At 51.8% G+C, this 18,726-nt stretch overlaps 1 protein-coding gene across 2 annotated transcripts in view; it reads right to left on the reverse strand.

Moving 5' to 3' along the window:
• Positions 1-15,987, reverse strand: part of FILIP1 (filamin A interacting protein 1) — a 55,798-nt gene extending 39,811 nt beyond the window's left edge. For both annotated transcript variants that reach the window (XM_054162535.1, XM_054162534.1), the window contains exons 1-2: positions 15,818-15,987; positions 11,529-11,707 (exon numbers count right to left, since the gene is read on the reverse strand). In XM_054162535.1, the coding sequence (XP_054018510.1) occupies positions 11,529-11,707; positions 15,818-15,970 (332 nt within the window). In that variant the 5' untranslated portion in view covers positions 15,971-15,987. The remainder of the gene's footprint in view (positions 1-11,528; positions 11,708-15,817) is intronic.
• Positions 15,988-18,726: the final 2,739 nt, after the last annotated feature.

Below are 18,726 nucleotides of genomic sequence, written 5' to 3' on the forward strand. Positions count from 1 at the left end.
TACAACCTCCTTTGAGGGAGCTGCAGAGAGCATTGAGTTCTCCCCTCAGCCTCCTCTTCTCCAGACCAAACACCCCCACTGCCCACAGCTGCTCCTCACAAGACCTGTTCTCCAGGCCCTTCACCTTCACTGCCTTTCTCTGGACCCTTTCTAACACCTCATTGCCCTTCATGTGGTGAGGTCCCCAAAACTGATCCCAGTACTCAAGGTGTTACCTCACCAGTGCTGAATCCAGGGGGAGAAGCCCTTCCCTGGCCAGGATGCTGCTGGCTTTTCTTCTGCCCTTCTTCTCACTGATCCCTCCTCGACACAAGATGATCCACTGACAGAGTGGGGCTGAAAGACTCCTGTGTCCTACTTCTAAACCCAAAGTTTTTCCACCTCACTGCTTCCCAGTGGATGCACCACTGGCATAATGTATTTAATAGAGTGAGTAAAACAATTGCTCAGGAACAATGAGGGGAAAAAGACTCCCAGGAATCGCTGCCTTGTTTCAGCACCAAGCAATCCAAGTGAGGGTGCCTGGAATCACCAGGAGAGGCTCTCAAGCATGGGAAAGCATTCAAAAAAGGAATGACAAGAAGGAAGGAAGAAGTTTAAAACCTGGATTTAGGGAGGAGCATCATTCATGTGATTGCATGCACTGGGCTGGGAAAACCTGCATAGGCTTTATGAGGAGTGGCTGAGGGAACTGGGATTGTTTCTTTTGGAGAGGAGGAGGCTGAGGGGAGACCTCATTGCTCTCTACAGCTCCCTGAAGGGAGGTTGCAGTGAGGTGGGGGTCTGCCTCTTCTCTCTAGTATCAGGTGATAGAATGAGAGGGAATGGCCTGAAATTGTGCCAGGGGAGGTTTGGGTTGGCTATTAGGAAACATTTATTTCCTGAAAGAGTGGTCAGGCGTTGGAACAGGCACTGAAACTCCACCAGGGAGGTGGTGGAGTTACCATCCCTGGAGATGTTCAAAAAACATATGGGCAGAGCACTTCAGGAGATGGTTTAATGGCCATGATGCTCTAAGGTTGGACTTGATGGTATTAGAGGTCTCTTCCACCCTGCTGAGGCCACACCTGGAAGATTGTGTCCAGCTCTGGGCCCCTCAGGTCAAGAAGGAGCTCAGGGAACTGCTTGAAAGAGTGCAGCACAGAGCCACAGAGATGCTGCAGGCAGTGGAAGATCTTCCTCAGGAGCAGAGCCTGAGGGAGCTGAGGGCTCTGGAGCTTGGCTTGGAGGAGCCTGAGAGGTGAGCTCCTTGCTGGGGCTAAAGCTGTGCAGGGGCAATGGCCAGAGGCTGGAGCCAGGCTCTGCTGGGGGCTGCCCAATGCCAGCACAAGGGGCAGTGGTGGAAGCTGAGGCAGAGGCAGTGCCATGGGAAGAGGAGGAAGAACTTTTCCCCTGTGAGGGTGAGAGAAGCCTGGCAGAGGCTGCCCAGGGGGGCTGTGGAGTCTCCCTGTGTGGAGCTCTTGCAAGGCCAGCTGGATGTGTTGCTGTGTGAGCTGCTCTGGGTGCCCCTGCTGGGGCAGGGGGCTTGGGCTGGATGGTCTCTCCCAGCCCCTGGGATTCTGTGATTCTGTGAATTCCAGGATTCTCAACAGCAGGCCAAGCACTGTCCACAAAGTGTGAGCTGTGCACCACAACTGCAAGCAGCAGTGCCCTGTCCTCCACACCACCCACCTGCCTCTCACCAGCTGGGACCCTGCTTTTCTCCTCCTATTTTTGGCAGCCAGGGTTGTCTCCCAGCCAGGGCCTTGCACAGTGAAAAAATATAGAAGGCTGTGCATCATGTGAAAAGAGGTGAAGTCACGCAGGGGAAGCCTGCACTTCAGTGAGGGAAGAGACTACATCTGTCCCTTTCCAGTGCCTAGGAAAAACAAACACTTTCAAGGGAGCCCTACAGGAAGTTCCACCCTGTGATACACAGACTTGTCACCAAGAGATACTTTTTCACCCATGACATAATTGCCATCATCAGAGAAGCACTGCTGTCACTCTGCTGTAATTTAGCCTCATTTTCTGCTCATTTCTTTATCTTTTCACATGAGGGCATTACACATTCAGCTACATTGCTATTAATCATTCCCTAACGTTAGCAGCTGGGTAACTTATGAGGAGTCACACAGCTTACAAGCTGCGAGTAATTGATTTCTTTTTCAGTTCCAGAGCTGAGCCAAAAATTGAGTAAATCATATTTGAAGAAGAAGGGGGAAAAAAGCTTGATTTAAAAGCTTTATGTTTCTATCCAGTGGATAAAAAAAACACCACCACCACCACAGGTTTCATGGCTTTCAGTCTTTGCTTCTTCATCTGGAAGAAAGAGTCCACTGCAGAGCCACAAAGATGATGGAGTGGAGGCTGAGGGAGCTGGGGTTGCTTAGCCTGGAGAAGAGGAGGCTCAGGGGAGACCTTTTTGCTCTCTCCAGCTCCCTGAAGGGAGGTTGTAGCCAGGTGGGGGTTGGTCTCTTCTCCCAGGCACCCAGCACCAGAACAAGAGGACACAGTCTCAAGCTGTGACAGAGGAAGTTTAGGCTGGAGGTGAGGAAAAAGTTCTTCCCAGAAAGAGGAATTGGCCATTGGGATGTGCTGCCCAGGGAGGTGGTGGAGTCACCATCCCTGGAGGTGTTTAAGAAGAGCCTGGATGAGGCACTTGGAGCCATGGTTTAGTTAGTCATGGGGTGTTGGGTGACAGGTTGGACTGGATGATCTCTGAGGTCTTTTCCAACCTTATTGATTCTATGATTCTATCTTCCTTATGAGGAGAGCCTGAGGGAACTGAGGGCTCTGTAGCCTGGAAAGTAGGATCCTGAGAGGTGACCTCATTGCTGTTGATAAAGCTGTGCAGGGGCAGTGGCCAGAGGCTGGAGCCAGGCTCTGCTGGGGGCTGCCCAATGCCAGCACAAGGGGCAGTGGTGGAAGATGAGGCATTGGAACAGCAGTGGTCTCATTACAGACCCTTGAGGGACACCACCTGTCACCTGTCTCCATGTGGACACTGAGCCACTGACCACTGCTCTTTGGATGTGACCATCCAGCCAATTTCTTACCCACTGGACAGGTTTGCAGCCTCTGAGGCTTTTTCTTCTGCCTTAAGATTTTTCCACATATAATCCTTAAAAAGAAATGGAAACTGAAATGATGCAGAGATAAACCTCCTTAGGGGTACCCTCCACTGCTGGTGGAGATGTTGCAGGACCCTTTGGTGGAAAGAAGATGAAAAAAGCATTACAGCTGTTTAGGGTCAGGAAAGCTTCTATATAGGCTCACTGAGTCAGAGTAGCCCCACCAAGGCAGATGACATGGATATAAACTACAGTACAGGAGAGGAGAGGCTGAGAGCCCTGGGGCTCTTCAGTCTGGAGAGGAGAAGGCTGAGAGGGATCTGATCAATGTCTCTCAAGAGATGAGGGCTGGGGGTCAGGAGACAGGGGACAGGCTCTGCTCAGCTGCACCCTGGGATAGGCCAAGGGGCAATGGATGGAAACTGCAGCACAGGAGGTTCCAGCTCAGCATCAGGAGGAACTTCTGCCCTGGGAGGCTCCCAGAGCCCTGGAGCAGGCTGCCCAGAGAGGCTGTGGAGTCTCCTTCTCTGGAGCCTTTTCAGCCCTTTCTGGATGTGTTCTGTGTGCCCTGTGCTGGGTTCTCTGCTCCTGCTCTGGCAGGGGGTTGGACTCAAAGCTCTCCAGAGGTCCCTTCCAGCCCCTAGCATCCTGTGAGCTGTGATCCTCTGATCTATTAAAAGAAATCAATTAAAACCCTTTGCAATGACAAACAGCATTTCTGCACAGCTCAGTAAAATCTGAAGGCCATCCCTTTTGCAGGTCCTCTTTTACATCTCCAGCTGACTGCAAGGCAGTGACTGCTCACAGCTCAGGTCTGCAGTAAGGAATCTGCCCCTGGGTTCCAGCGGAACGGCTCCGAAGGCAGTTTCACAGAGGGGAGAACAAGCAGACTCATCAGACTGTGCAGAAACACTATGAAACTATTGCAAGTCTTGCACAACATGAGGCTTGCCATGAGCTGGGACTTGATCCAAATCCACCTCTTCACACTTGGATAGTCCTCAAAAGTGTCCAGGCTTTCAGTCCCTTCCAGGACTGTATGAAATGGCATCACATGTCGATTCAGCTTTCCTTCCAACAGCAGCTCTAAGCTGGCATCAGCCTCCCAGCCCTTGAGACAGGATTATTCTAACACAACTACAGAATACAGAATTAACCAGGTTGGAAAAGACCTTTGAGGTCATCAAGGCCAACCTGTCACCCAGCACCATCTGATCAACTCAACCATGGCACCAAGTGCCTCAGCCAGGCTCTTCTTAAACACCTCCAGGGATGGGGACTCCACCACCTCCCTGGGCAGCACATCCCAATGGCCAATCTCTCTTGCTGGGAAGAACTTTCTCCTCACCTCCAGCCTAAACCTCCCCTGGCACAGCTTGAGACTGTGTCCTCTTGTTCTGGTGTGGGGTGCATGGGAGAAGAGACCAACCCCCACCTGGCTACAACCTCCCTTCAGGGAGTTGGAGAGAGCAAGAAGGTCTCCCCTGAGCCTCCTCTTCTCCAGGCTGAGCAACCCCAGCTCCCTCAGCCTCTCCTCCCAGGGCTGTGCTCCAGACCCCTCCCCAGCTCTGTTGCCCTTCTCTGGACACCTTCCAGCAACTCAACATCTCTCCTACACTGAGGGGCAGTTCATTATTCCTAGCAGGTTTGATTACTCAAATCATCAATTCAAATGCTTCCAGGGTCAGGCAGTGTGGGGGTGGGAAATGACTTCATTCAGAATCTCCTCACGAACCCAAACTCTCTCCAGGGTGCAATAGGAAACAATTTTAACATTTAAGGAGCCTGATTCAGAGTTATTATACTACTGAAATCAATGCAAGTCCACAGCTCCACTGAGGCCATCTTTTTACATTGTCATCATCATTTTTTTAGGCAAAGAAAGCAAGAAATGAGCCAGGGTCATGTAGGGGAAATGACTGCCTCTCTCTAGACTGTTAGAAAGGGCTCTCAGTTGAAGTGCCAGGTTCCAGTGAATTGCTGTAAAAATGGCAGGTCACTTATTTACTGAGATGAACACAAGCTAGCAGGCACCCAAGCTTCAACATCTTGGCTTTCCCTTTCAGCAGAGGCTTACCTGTGCAGAGAGGTACAGGTTGATTCACCCAGTATATGACTGGCGAGCTGGTAAATGAACTGCACGGTCAGAGAACTTCCCCTAAACTGTCTGGAGAATGCCAAGGTGCCACAGAGGCACAGGATGTTAGGGGCTGGAGGGGACCTCCAGAGCTCATCCATTCCAAGACCCCTGCCAGAGCAGGGTCACCTACAGTAGGAACACATCCAGCTGGCCTTGGAAGAGCTCCAGAGAGGGAGACTCCACAGCCCCCCTGGGCAGCCTCTGCCAGGCTTCTCTCACCCTCCCAGGGAACAAATTCTTCCTCCTCTTCCCATGGCACTTCCTCTGCCTCAGCTTCCACCACTGCCCCTTGTGCTGGCATTGGGCAGCCCCCAGCAGAGCCTGGCTCCAGCCTCTGGCCACTGCCCCTGCACAGCTTTAGCCCCAGCAAGGAGCTCACCTCTCAGGCTCCTCCAAGCCAAGCTCCAGAGCCCTCAGCTCCCTCAGGCTCTGCTCCTAAGGAAGAGCTTCCACTCCCCTAATCATCTTTGTGGATTCTTTCAACCTGTGTGGAGTTTTTCTTTCACTACTTTGAGAAAGGTTAAAGACCCTGTCTGGCTCCCTGTAAAATCAAGACAGCAGAAATTGGGAGCTGTGATCCTGGGAATAAGTTAAAATCATAGAATCCTAGAGTCATGGAATAGAATAGAATAGAATAGAATAGAATAGAATAGAATAGAATAGAATAGACCAGACCAGGTTGGAAGAGACCTTCAAGATCATCAAGTCCAACCTATCATCCAACACCACCTAATCAACTAACCCATGGCACCAAGCACCCCATCAAGTCTCCTCATGAACACCTCCAGTGATGGTGACTCCACCACCTCCCTATAGAATCCTGGAATCCTAGACTCATGGAATCACAGACTGATGGAGTCATAGAGTCATAGAATGGTCTGGGCTGGAAAGGACCTCCAAAGGCCAACCTGGACAGAACACAGCCAGCCTCACCAATCTATCCAGACAGCATGTCAGCCTAAAAAGAAAAGATTCAAAAGTGGAGCTCTTGTCCTCTGCAGTATAAGATTAAAAGTGGAGAGAGAGACTCACTGCAAAGTAGTCAGAGAGTGAAGTGACTCAGTGCTCCACTACAGCCAGCAGTGTGTGGTCAAATGAGCAACTGCTGTGGGCAGTGGTGAATTCCCACACTCCCATCAGGCTGACTTTCCCTTTTTTAGGGTCACAGTTTGGAAACCAGGACACAGAAACAATCATCATAGGAGGGGAAAACAAGAAAGGAAAGTCAGGGCACAAATATGGCTCAGAAATCTTGGAGAGTAACTTCAAAAAAGCAAAGCAGAACAGTAACTGAATTTCCAGACCTGAGTCATAGAATCAACCAGCTTGGAAAAGACCTCAGAGATCAGCAAGCCCAACCTATCACCCAGCACCTCCTGACAACTAAACCATGGCTCCAAGTGCCACATCCAAGCCTTCCTTGAACACCTCCAGGGATGGGGACTCCACCACCTCCCTGGGCAGCACATCCCAAGGGCCAATCTCTCTTGCTGGGAAGAACTTTCTCCTCACCTCCAGCCGGAACCTCCCCTGGCACAGCTTGAGACTGTGTCCTCTTGTTCTGGTGCTGGGTGCCTGGGAGAAGAGACCAACCCCCACCTGGCTACAACCTCCCTTCAGGGAGCTGCAGAGAGCAATTTAAGGGACTCAGCAACATATTGCACAGTCAGAGGACCAAAGCTGTGCTCTGTGTTTGCACCATACACTTCACCCCTCTGTGGGGTTATTCCTACCACAGCATTTGGCCTGGAGCTGGTAAATCACAGAGATTTATTAGCCCTGAACACTTCCTATGTTTGGCTTGATTGTTCTCTGAACAACCAGCTGACTGATGGCTGCCCTGCCCCACCGGCTTCCTGCCAGCCTCTTTACATTCTCTGTCAAAAAAAAAAGAGGCAAAGCAGGGAAAAAATGCAAACTGGAAAGGTAGCAGAGACAAAAAGCTCCAAGCCGTGTCACCCTCCAGCCTGGGTCCACGAAAGAGAGCGAAACAAAAGGACAAACGCTGGGCGGTGAAAGGCCTGGTGCTGCCGTCTCGTGGGAAGAGGGGGAAGGAGAGCTCTGGCAGGAGAAGCAGGAGCACAAAAGAGGGGGGGAAAAAGAGAGAGATTTGAAGAAGCTACTGAGCTCAACACTCCCATTTTGGTGTCAGGACGGCTGCCTGTGCTTGACTGCTCACAGATCAGTTTCCTTTGCAGGTGATGTGGGCCCAGAATTACATCACCAGCAGAGCAGCCGAGAGCATCTCGGTGCCAGGATGAGCGAAGCCCAGAGGAATGTATTGTCACAGCCCTCCGAGGGACTTGCCAGGGCATTCCCTGCTGGGGGTGCTGCAACGGGGGAGGCAGAGAGCAGGCAGTTCCACACCGAGACGGGGGAAAGCTTTGTGGAGGAAAGATCTGGGGTCACAGTCCTGCTGTCTCCTCTAAGCAGATCTAATTATGGCCACGTAGCTCAAAAAGCGAGTCTAACTAAAACCAGATCTAGCAGGGCACTGCTTGGGAAAGTACAGACTGGTTCCTTGGCCTTGCCCTTGGGGGAAATGTGAAGTGCTTCAGCACACCGGGAAGTGGTAAAGAAAGCTGCAGCAAGGGAAGCAAGAGGCAGTTTAAAATCCACTTCACCACAATCCATGTAGTTCAAAAGGAGAGTCTAACTAAAGCCAGATCTAGCAGGGCACTGCTTGGGAAGTACAGACTGGTTCCTTGGCCTTGCCTATGTTGAAAGTGCTTCAGCACACCAGGAAGTGGTAAAGAAAGCTGCAGCAAGGGAAGCAAGGGGCAGTTGAAAATCCACTTCACCACAATCCATGTAGTTCAAAAGGAGAGTCTAACTAAAGCCAGATTTAGCAGGGCACTGCTTGGGAAATAACAGAGTGGATCCTTGGCCTTGCCTATGAGGAAAGTGCTTCAGCACACTGGCAAGTGGCAAAGAAAGCTGCAGCAAGGAAAGCAAGGGGCAGCTCAACCCCCTCTGCCCTCGAATGCAGCCGCACAGTGAAACGTGACGGAAGGCAGCAGCGCAGCTTTCAGACAGCGCTTCCAGGAGGCACTGGCTGTGCATTTACTGCACGTTGTGTGCTGGGGGAGAAGAGTGTCTGCAGTCTGAGGGAGGGCGCTGGAAATGACCAAATTATTCACAAAGCAGCGGCACAGCTCTCCCCTGATGAGCTCCAACAAAGCCTCTCTGCCACACCGCGCTGGCTATTCGGCAAACCACCGCCCGTGCGTGTGAAAGAAACTCCCTCCTCCCGCCCACCCCCTTCGCTGCGAAGCCTTTCAAGCGATTTCTGCCGTCCATCCTGCAGGGCTGGCTCAGGGGTCCTCACCACAAGGCTGTTTCTGAGCCATTAAAATCAATGGGAGCTTTCCAGCGCTTTTTATAGCGGCGAAATGGGCTGTCGACAAACGGGATTAGAGCGCCAGACAAATTGCTGAGAGATTAGCACCTCTAAAAATGCCAGCATTGTAAACCTCCTCCCCTAGGTCAGAAAGAGAGGTCGAAGCAGTGCCAAGGTTACACAGAGTTCTCTCCTTTTCCACCAGGAGAAAAAGTCCAGTTGATCAAATAATGGAGTTTATAACATCCTAAAGATTCACACCCCTGCCCCCTGCTCCCTAAAGGAGAAGGACGGAAGGTGGAACTAGGCAGGAGAGAGACCAACTAAGTACCACTGCATGTTACACCTGCTTTACACAAGAGCTTTTTGGGGTAGGGAAGTGCTACTTTAGCTGCAGCCACTTCAGGTGATGCCCAAATCCATGCTCCCTAAAGTATGGCTGATGGTCAGGAGGATGCTTGTGCTGTGAGGACCACTTTAATCCTTGCAGCTGCTGCTGTGTGGTCTCCTGCTCTTCAGGTGTCTGCTGCAGGCACCACTGTCAGTGCAGCTCCACTCTGACCCTCTCATTCTTCACCTGTCAGACCAGAGACTCCTGCCACCAAAGGTCTCAGAGGTTACCCAAGGGCTTTCAGCTCTTCTCCTTATTCCCTGACATCATCAGGATGGTTCACAGAATCACAGAACAGTAGAGGTTGGAAGGGTCATCAAAAGAGGTCCAACCCCCCTGCCAGAGCAGGATCACCTAGAGTAGGTCACACAGGAATGCATCCAGGTGGGGTTGGAAAGTCTCCAGAGGAGGAAGCTCCACAACCTCTCTGGGCAGCCTGCTCCAGTGTTTTGTCATCCTTACAGTGAAAAAGGTTTTCCTTATGTTCATGTGGAACCTCCTACACTCTAGCTTGCACCCATGGCCCTTGGCCTATCATTGGACATCACTAAGCAGAGCCTGGCTCTGTTCTCCTGACACTCACCCTTTAGATCTTTATAAATATTAATGAGCTCACCTCTCAGGCTCCTCCTCTCCAAGCTCCAGAGCCCTCAGCCCCCTCAGGCTCTCATAAGGAAGATCTTCCACTGCCTGCAGCATCTTTGTGGCCCTGTGCTGGATTCTTTCAAGCAGCTCCCTGAGGTCCTTCTTGACCTGAGGGGCCCAGAACTGGACACAATATTCCAGATGTGGCCTCAGCAGAGCACAGCAGATGACTGCTTTTGCAGTCCCAGGGTTAGGAGATGCTTGAGGACAGCTAGGTGTTGCAGGAACAGCAGATGATGTGGGCAAGGGTGAGAAGGGGGGAATGTGGTCAGGTGACAAAAGCAGAGAACACTCTTCCTAACTTCCAGAACACTTACTCCTTTAGGTATTGTTATGCCACCTCTGCAGAAGCACTTTCCACTGAGTATCAGAACTCCTCCATCTCTGTCTGGCAAACTGCTGTCATTAGTCTTTTCCTGTAGCATGCCAACCCTTTCCACAGCCTTTCTGCAGCTTAGCTATGCTTGGTGTCACAGAGCCAACACCAACAGTCAGGCTCTCCAGCTTTCTCCATTTACACCTCCTGGCTGGCTGCACTTTGAATATCCCTATGTACACTTTCCTCTTTTTTATGCTTTTCATGCATAGTTATTCCTGACAAATCTTCTTTCCCTGTTACTTCCTTCCCATGTAAAGCTGATCTGATAATCAGTCCCTCATAGGGGCTGTCAACTCCCAGACCATAGAATCATGGAATGGTCTGGGTTGAAGGGACCTCCAAAGCTCATTCAGTCTGACCTCCCTGCAGTCAGCAGGGTCATCCTCAACTAGAGCAGGTTGCCCAGGGCCTTGTTAAGTCTTACCTTGAATATCTCCAGGGATGGGGCCCCAACCACACAGTATCACAGTAAAACTAAGGTTGGAAGAGCCCCCAGGGATCATCGAGTCCAACCTGTCTCCACAGACCTCATGACCACCTCCCTGGGCAACCTGTTCCAGTGTGCAGAACCTGTTCCTAACATCCAGTCTCAATCTGCTCTGCTCTACTTTGAAGCCATTGTCCCTGCTGCTGTCCCTGCAGGCCTTTGCAAACAGTCTCTCTCCAGCCTTCCTGTAGTCCCCCTTCAGGTACTGGCAGGCTGCTCTTAGGTCTCTCCAGAGCCTCCTCTTCTCCAGGCTGAACAACCCCAGCTCCCTCATGTTGTGGATGGATTAGAGATAACATATGTGAGAGAAAGCTTAGAGATAACCTATGCAAGAGGAATACAGAGATAATGTGTGTCTAGAGAAAGTGTATGTAAAAGACTATTCCAAAGTAAACACACCAAGAGAGCTCTAGAAACCCACCAGAACCAAGGCATATTTCTGCTCTTAAAGGTTTTCCCTTTCTAATCTTGATTAAACTTCCACAGGGCTGCAAAAACAGATGTGGCCTCTAGAAGTTGTTGTGGACAACAATGCTGAGGAAAGATTGATAAGAGACAGTAAGGAAAAGAAATGACTTAAGTGACTTAGATCCAGGAGAGAAATGATTGCTGCTCTCATTGTAGGAGACTGCTGGGAGATGCCTGTCCCACAGGGCTGTTCTTCCTCCAGCTCACCTTGTCTTGTTAGCTGTGAGTACAGCAGAGGGGCAGCCAGGCAAAGTTCACCTCCATGGTCCTTTTCTTTGTACTGGAGACTGTCTGTTCAGCTCCTGATAAAGTAACCCTCAGGCCTCAAAGCACCACAACCACAGCCAGCGTGAAGAACATCTGACCCAAAGCTAGCAAGAGGTGAACCCAGCCCAGGCCTGAGTAATTCCAAACGAATTCCTTTCTTTGATTCAAGCACACACTCCAGGAGCACTCAGTGGTGTTCCTCCAGCCCCAGACCTGTGCAGCAAGGTTACTTCCTAACAAGCTGAGGTAACTGACGTCTACAAGTGCTTCAGAGTTGTGTGTCCTTCGCAGACGGCAGAGCGTGGCGCTGCCGAGCCGCCGAGCGCAGGGAGCTGCGCGGAGAGCCGCAGGCACTCACCTCTCCCGCTCCTGCTCCAAGAGGTTGGTGAAGTCATCACTCTTGTTCATGTAGTCTGTGTGCTTGTGTTTCTCGTTCTCCAGCTCATAGACCGTGCGGCGGTGGCACTTCTCTGCCAGCAGCAGCTGCTCCAGCATGCGCCGGTACGTCTCCTTCTGCTTTTCCTCAAGCCTGTCCAGCTGGATGGGAGGAGAGGAGAGCAGCACCGATCAGAGAATCAGCCAGCTTGGACAAGACCTCTCAGATCATCATGTCCAACCTAATACCTAACACCTCCTGACAACTAAACCATGGCTCCAGGTGCCACATCCAAGCCTTTCCTGTACACCTCCAGGGATGGTGACTCCACCACCTCCCTGGGCAGCACATCCCAATGGCCAATCTCTCTGTCTGGGAAGAACTTTCTCCTCACTTCCAGCCTAAACCTCCCCTGGCACAGCTTGAGACTGTGTCCTCTTGTTCTGGTGCTGGGTGCCTGGGAGAAGAGACCAACCCCCACCTGGCTACAGCCTCCTTTCAGGGAGTTGGAGAGAGCAAGAAGGTCTCCCCTGAGCCTCCTCTTCTGCAGGCTAAGCAACCCCAGCTCCCTCAGCCTCTCCTCCCAGGGCTGTGCTCCAGACCCCTCCCCAGCCTCGTTGCCCTTCTCTGGACATGGTCAAGTGTCTCAATGTCCTTCTTACACTGAGGAGCCCAGAACTGGACACATTGGATGAAAACCACTGGATGCTTTAAAGCTTTCCTTGCTTTCTTCAACTGCTTTATTAACCCACACCAGTGTGTTTGGACTATGTGAGTCCCATAATTTCATGCCTGGTGACTAGAAAGAAGAGTTACTGCCCTGTAACAGTAATGATTTATTTGGATGGCATGTTTGCAAGAAACATTGGCAAAGGACAGAAAGTTCCTCCAGGGCCAGAACTTGTAGTGTTAGCAGAAGAAATCATATTGCTGCAGGGCAGAGTTTCCCCTCTGCTGAAGCACTGTGCAAGCTCTCCTCATGGGAATGTGCTGCCCAGGGGAGGTGTTTAGGAAAAGCCTGGATGAGGCACTCAGTGCCATGGTCTGGTTGATTAGTTCGAGTTGGGTGATCAGTTGGACTTGGGGATCTTGGAGGTCTCTTCCAACCTGGTGGATTCTGTGATTTCACCTGGGAAAAGCTGCAGCAAATGCCAGGGCAGCTTCACGTGCCCTCAGAGCCTGGCAGCCTGCACACACACGGCTGTCTGGGGTCTAGACACTTACAGGTGGAGCACAAGGTGTAAGCTCAAGGCTGAGATTTGAGCTCTGCACCTTCAACATGGGCAGCTGGGTTACAAAACTCTGAAGTATTTAGATACAGCACAGGTCAGTCTGACACTGCCAAATACAATTCATTTGAAGTCCTAGGGTTTTCACAGAATCACAGAACATCAGAGGTTGGAAGGGACCTCCAGAGATCATCCACTCCAAGCCCCCTGCCAGAGCAGCATCACCCAGGGGAGTCTGCACAGCAATGCATCCAGGTGGGTTTGGAAAGGCTCCAGAGCAGGAGACTCCACAACCTCTCTGTGCAGCCTGCTCCAGGGCTCCCTCACCCTCACTGCTCAAGAAATCTCTCCCCCCATGGAGGTTTTTCCCCCAGCCTGCTGTTTAACAGAAATTTCTTGCCTTTTTTTGTCTTCTGTTTTTGGTTTTAGTTTGTTTGAATTTGTACAGTCATTTCACAAGCCAATTATTATTCAGCCAAGCATTAAGGTCTGAAAAGCTGCCAGGTCACTGCAAGGCCACTGCAGCTATTCACGTTGCTCCTTTCACTGGCTTTTAGGAGCAGATGGCAAACTCCATCCTCCTCCCTGCTGAAGCAGCCTGCAGCCCTGGCACTTCTCTGCTTGCCTGGCCCTGGCACAGCAGCTGGCAGAGCCTGCTCTGCCCACCCCCAGCCTTTACTCTGCAGGAATCACATCTTCCTTGGCCTTGGCTGCAGCAGGCATTGCAGTTTGAGGAAGCTGAGGGAAACAAGAGAGCAGGAGGGCCCTGACGATTTGCTCTCCAGAAGTCAACCACAGCAGTCCAAGCAAATCAGCCACTGCATTTCCTGAAGGAGCTGGGCTGGGTTCACCTTGGAAAGCAGATCTTTTGCACTTAGGAAATGTTGTCACCCTCCTATTTGAGCTCTAACATAAGCCCTGTGGCACTAAGCATGACAGAAGTTTTGCACCAAGGTCCCCATCAAACTATCAGCTTCTTTAGGTAACAGCTGTGCTAAGCTCTCTTAATCCTGCTTGACAGCATTTCATGTATGCTCCCACATGCTGAGCTTGGCTTTCCTTACTTACTACCATCCCAAAATTCCAGGATGCTTCAGTGAGAATCTGCATCATGATGATGCTTCAGGTTTGACACAGTTCCTGGTGACAAAAATCAAATGTTCTGAAGAGGAGGAGCTATGAAGATTTGGACAGACATGCCCTGGACTGCTCTGAAACTAACTGTGAGCAGTGCCTGCTTATTTTGGCATTCAAAGTGCTCTCAGACATGCCCAGGGCTGTTCTACATTCATTTATTGCTTAGATTTTAAAGCAATGGATCAAGTCCTACAGGTGTGCTTTAGGGGTTGAACTGACTGTGCAGTCCTAGAGCTTAAGAGAAGCAGAGCCAGCAGGGCCAGGGAGGTGATTCTCCCTCTCTGCTCCACTCTGCTGAGACCACAGCTGGAGCTCTGGGTCCAGTTCTGGAGCCTCTGTGCCAGGAAGGATCTGGAGGTGCTGGAAGGTGTCCAGAGAGGGGCCATGAGGAGGAGCAGAGGGCTGGAGCTGCTCTGCTGTGAGGACAGACTGAGGGAGTTGGGGCTGTTCAGCCTGGAGAAGAGAAGGCTCCAAGGAGACATCATTGTGGCCTTCCAGGATCTGAAGGGGGCTCCAAGAAAGCTGGGGAGGGACTTTTGAGGGTGTCAGGGAGGGATAGGACTGGGGGGGATGGAGCACAACTAGAAGTGGGGAGATTGAGATTGGCTGTGAGGAAGAAGTTGTTCCCCATGAGGGTGGTGAGAGCCTGGCACAGGCTGCCCAGGGAGGTGGTGGAAGCCTCCTGCCTGGAGGTGTTTGCAGCCAGGCTGGAGGTGGCTGTGAGCAACCTGCTGTGGTGTGAGGTGTCCCTGCCCACGGCAGGGGGGTTGGAACTGGCTGAGCCTTGAGGTCCCTTCCAACCCTGACACTTCTGTGATTAAGTGATATAAAATTATTATGGATCTATGGTCAAAGTCAGCCTCTGAAGGTCATCTTCTCCTACCTACCTGCTATGGTTTGAAGCAGGTGCCTTTTTAAAAGAACCATAGAGTGGAGTCCTCCCAGAGGACCAGGAAGGTCCAGGGCATGGACTGGAAAATTGTCATTTTGTTATCCCCTCCCATAAATCCTGCAAGTCTGGCAATCTGGCTGCAAAGTTTTGTCTGTCCCTTTCTTCCCTTTGTCCTCCCTGGAGGCAGTGAGCTACCTGATCTGGTGTGGGGGGAGGATGGTTCCAGTTTTATCTGTGGCCTTGAAGACCAAACTAATTTCTACTGTGCAATCTTGGCCTGTTTAGGTCTAGTGCCAGGAGCCAGGGAGAGGCAGTTACAGGCCTGGCCAGCCTGAATCCAGCCTGAATCCAGCTTCAATCCAGCCTAGCAATGGGGGGGAGGGGATGGAGGAGGGGAGGGTGAGAGCCCTGGGGCATTTGTTAAAGCCCAGGCTGGGAGAAAAGAAGCAGCTGGGGTTAGTGGTTTAGTCTGGCTGGTTTTCTGTGGGGTTTTCATGCATCCTGTATCTGTGTGAGGTGTTAAGGATTGCTGTGTGCTGTGCTTTCCTGTGTACTTTTGAATACCACCTCTGTATTTCTCTCCAGTTCAACCAGAGCCTCTTTATTTCATTTCCTTGGGAAGTAAAATCATTTCTGTCTGCTCTTTAAACCAAGACACTGCCCACATGAGAGGGGTCCTGTGTGCCAAGGAAACCAATGGGGGCTTATCAGTGCTGTGAGCTGTAGAAGTTGGAGCCTGTAACTGAAAGGAGTTTCAGGACCAGAACTGGAACACCCAAAGATTTTGTTCTTGCTTAACAGCACCAACTCCAAGGAGGCTCCAAGCTCCTTTTAGTGTGTGTTCAAGCCCAGTGAGTTTGCTTTCAATTCATTCTGCACTTGAGGCAGCAAGACTATTCCCTCCCTATTTGGTTGGTTGTGATTGTGCACGTGCTGCCTTACACATGTGGAGTCTCACTTCTGGCCTGGGTGCCTCCTGCACAGACACAAGATGTAAATCAAGGAGCTCTTACCTCTGAAATGGGTTTCTCATAGACATCTTCCCCTAGAGACTTCTCCTGGGCCAGGATGGCATCCCTGTGCAGCACTCGGAGCACGTTCTCTGGGGTGGCAGAGCCATAGTGAGCTTCCAAAACTTCAGGTTTGGTTTTCTCTGTCTTCAGCATGTGAATCACATCCTCCCTGGCCTGCAACATTGCAAATCACAAAAGCCAAACAATCACAGAAACATCCAGGTTGGAAAAGACCCTCAGGATCACCAAGCCCAACCCAGAACCCTGCTCTGCAAGGCTCAGCCCTAAAGCACAGCCCCAAGCCCCACAGCCAAAGCACCTTCAAACACAGCCAGCCCTGGGGACTCCACCACCTCCCTGCCCAGCACATCCCAAGCCCTGACCACTCTGCTGCCTAAGCTCCACTCTCAACCTCCCCAGGGGCAGCTTGAGGCTCTGCCCTCTTCTTCTCTCACTAATGCCCTGGGAGAAGAGAGCAGCAGCAGCCTCTGCACAAGCTCCTTGCAGGGAGCTGCAGGCAGCCAGGAGCTCTCCCCTCAGCCTCCTCTCTTTCCCACTAACCATCCCCAGCTCCTTCAGCCTCTCTCCAGCAGCTTTCTTCTCCAGGCCCTTCCCAGCTTCCTTGCCCTCCTCTGCCCTGGCTCCAGCACCTCCACAGCTCTCTGGCACTGAGCTGCCCTGAGCTGGACACAAGCCTCCAGGTGTGGGCTGCCCAGAGCTGAGTGCCAGGGGACAATCCCCTCCCTGCTGCTGCTGGACACAGCATTGCTGAGCCCAGCCAGGAGGCCTTTGGCTCTCTTGGCCCCCTGGGCACACTGCTGCCTCCTCTTCAGCTGCTCCTCCATCAGCACCCCCAGCTCCCTTTCTGCCAGCAGCTTTCCAGCCACACTGCCCCAAGCCTGGAGCCTTGCTTGGGGTTGTTGTGCCCCAGGTGCAGGACCTGGCACTTGGCCTTGTTGAACTCATCCCCTGAACCATTACCATGAGCCAACTCACTCAGCACCAGGCACAGCAAGGAAAATAGGAGCATGTCACACACACAGCAAAATAAAAGAGATTGGAAGAGTGCTGGGCTGCCAATGCCAACATCCAAACTCTGGGAGAAGGCAGAGTCAACAGGACTCTATTTGTTCTATGCCTGCATGCCATTACCTGAGGAGGAACTCTAGCCAGGCAACATCATTACTGTTCCTACACTTCATCTGATTCACTGTCCATGCCATTCCCTGAGTGAGGTAAGGAGATGAGTAGAACCAGAAGCACAAGTAGATTGAATTAACAGTTTGCAGACAGCCTTGAATCAAGCATTTCCTAGCTGTTCCCTCCCAGACTTGGAGATTAAACATCCTCTTCAAGTAAGTTTTGAGATTTAAAGTAAAGTTTTCCAGCTGCTTGTTTGTTTAAACCAGACTCAAGAAATGTTGCAGACCCTGGCTTAGTGCAGAGCTGGGGGCAGACCCAAAAAGGCTGAGCAAACCCTCCTGGCAGCAGAGGAGGGCTGCTGAAACAGGAGCAGGGATGTATCAGGGAGCAGTGGGGTCTTGTGGTCACCGGCTCACAGGGTGTTAGGGGTTGGAAGGGACCTCCAGAGCATTGAGTCCAACCCCCCTGCCAGAGCAGGACCACAGAATCCAGCATAGGTCACACAGGAACACATCCAGGTGGGGCTGGAAAGTCTCCAGAGAAGGAGACTCCACAGCCTCTCTGGGCAGCCTGCTCCAGGGCTCTGGCACCCTTAGAGTGAAGAAGTTTCTCCTCAAGTTGAGGTGGAACCTCCTGTGCTGGAGTTTCCATCCATTGCTCCTTGTCCTATCCCAGGGTGCAAGTGAGCAGAGCCTGTCCCTGTCCCCTCCCTCCTGACCCCCAGCCCTCAGCTATTGATAGACATTGATCAGATCCCTCTCAGCCTTCTCCTCTCCAGTCTAAACAGCCCCAGGGCTCTCAGCCTCTCCTCCCCAGGCAGTGCTGCAGTCCCTTCAGCATCCTTGGAGCCCTCCCTTGGACTCTCTCCAGCAGATCCCTGTCCCCCTTGAGCTGGGCAGCCCAGAGCTGGATGCAATATTCCAGGTGTGGCCTCATCAGGGCAGAGCAGAGGGGAAGGAGAACCTCCCTGGCTCTGCTGGACACTCTCCTCCCAGTGCACCCCAGGATTCCATTGGCCCTCTTGGCCACAAGTGCACTTTGCTGTGAGGGGACCATGGGTCCCAGCTCCTCCTTCCTGCCCTGGGTAGGAGCCCCCAGATTCAGACAGCCTGAGCAGGCATCTGGGCACGATGAGAGTGCTCTGCAAAGCCCCTGGCTATGGCAAGAGGCATTTTAGGGCTATCCTGTGGACAAACACTTAACCCTGAGTCCTGTTTCTAGTGCTGCTTGCCAGCATCTGTTAAGGCATTTGTAAAATGGGGGCAGGGCTCCTGCTTGCCCCTGGAGGCAAGTTCATAAGGCTATGATCCAGGCAAGGGTTGTAAAAGGCAGGAGTATTCAGTGGGCATGGGGAAGCTCCTGGGTTTCCTTGGAGAGCATCTCTCCCACAGACCCAAAGGGAGGGGGTGCAGAATAGTGTGGCCACCAATTTCACTCCCACCTGCCCTTCCTACACTCAATCCATGTGAGCTTGGGAAGCCAATTAAGGGCTAAGGAACAGCTTCAGGGGAAAGTCCCTTTCAAAAGCTGCTGCTGTGTGAGCAGTGACTGCTTAGGATTTATGAACTGCCCAAAGCTTCATGCTTGCCCCCAGGGCTCAGAAATGGCCTTCTCTGGTATCCCTGTAGCAAACCTTAACTCTTTGCCCAGTATCTCAGAGGCATCACAGCTCCACAAAAGCATCTGGCCTGTGAAAATGAGCAAAGAGAGAACCTCAGGGAATGGCCAAGAGCCTTCCTCAATAAAACAGAGAAACAATGACCCTG

The sequence above is a fragment of the Dryobates pubescens genome, chromosome 6 (genome assembly GCF_014839835.1).
Source record: "Dryobates pubescens isolate bDryPub1 chromosome 6, bDryPub1.pri, whole genome shotgun sequence".
NCBI lineage: Eukaryota > Metazoa > Chordata > Aves > Piciformes > Picidae > Dryobates > Dryobates pubescens.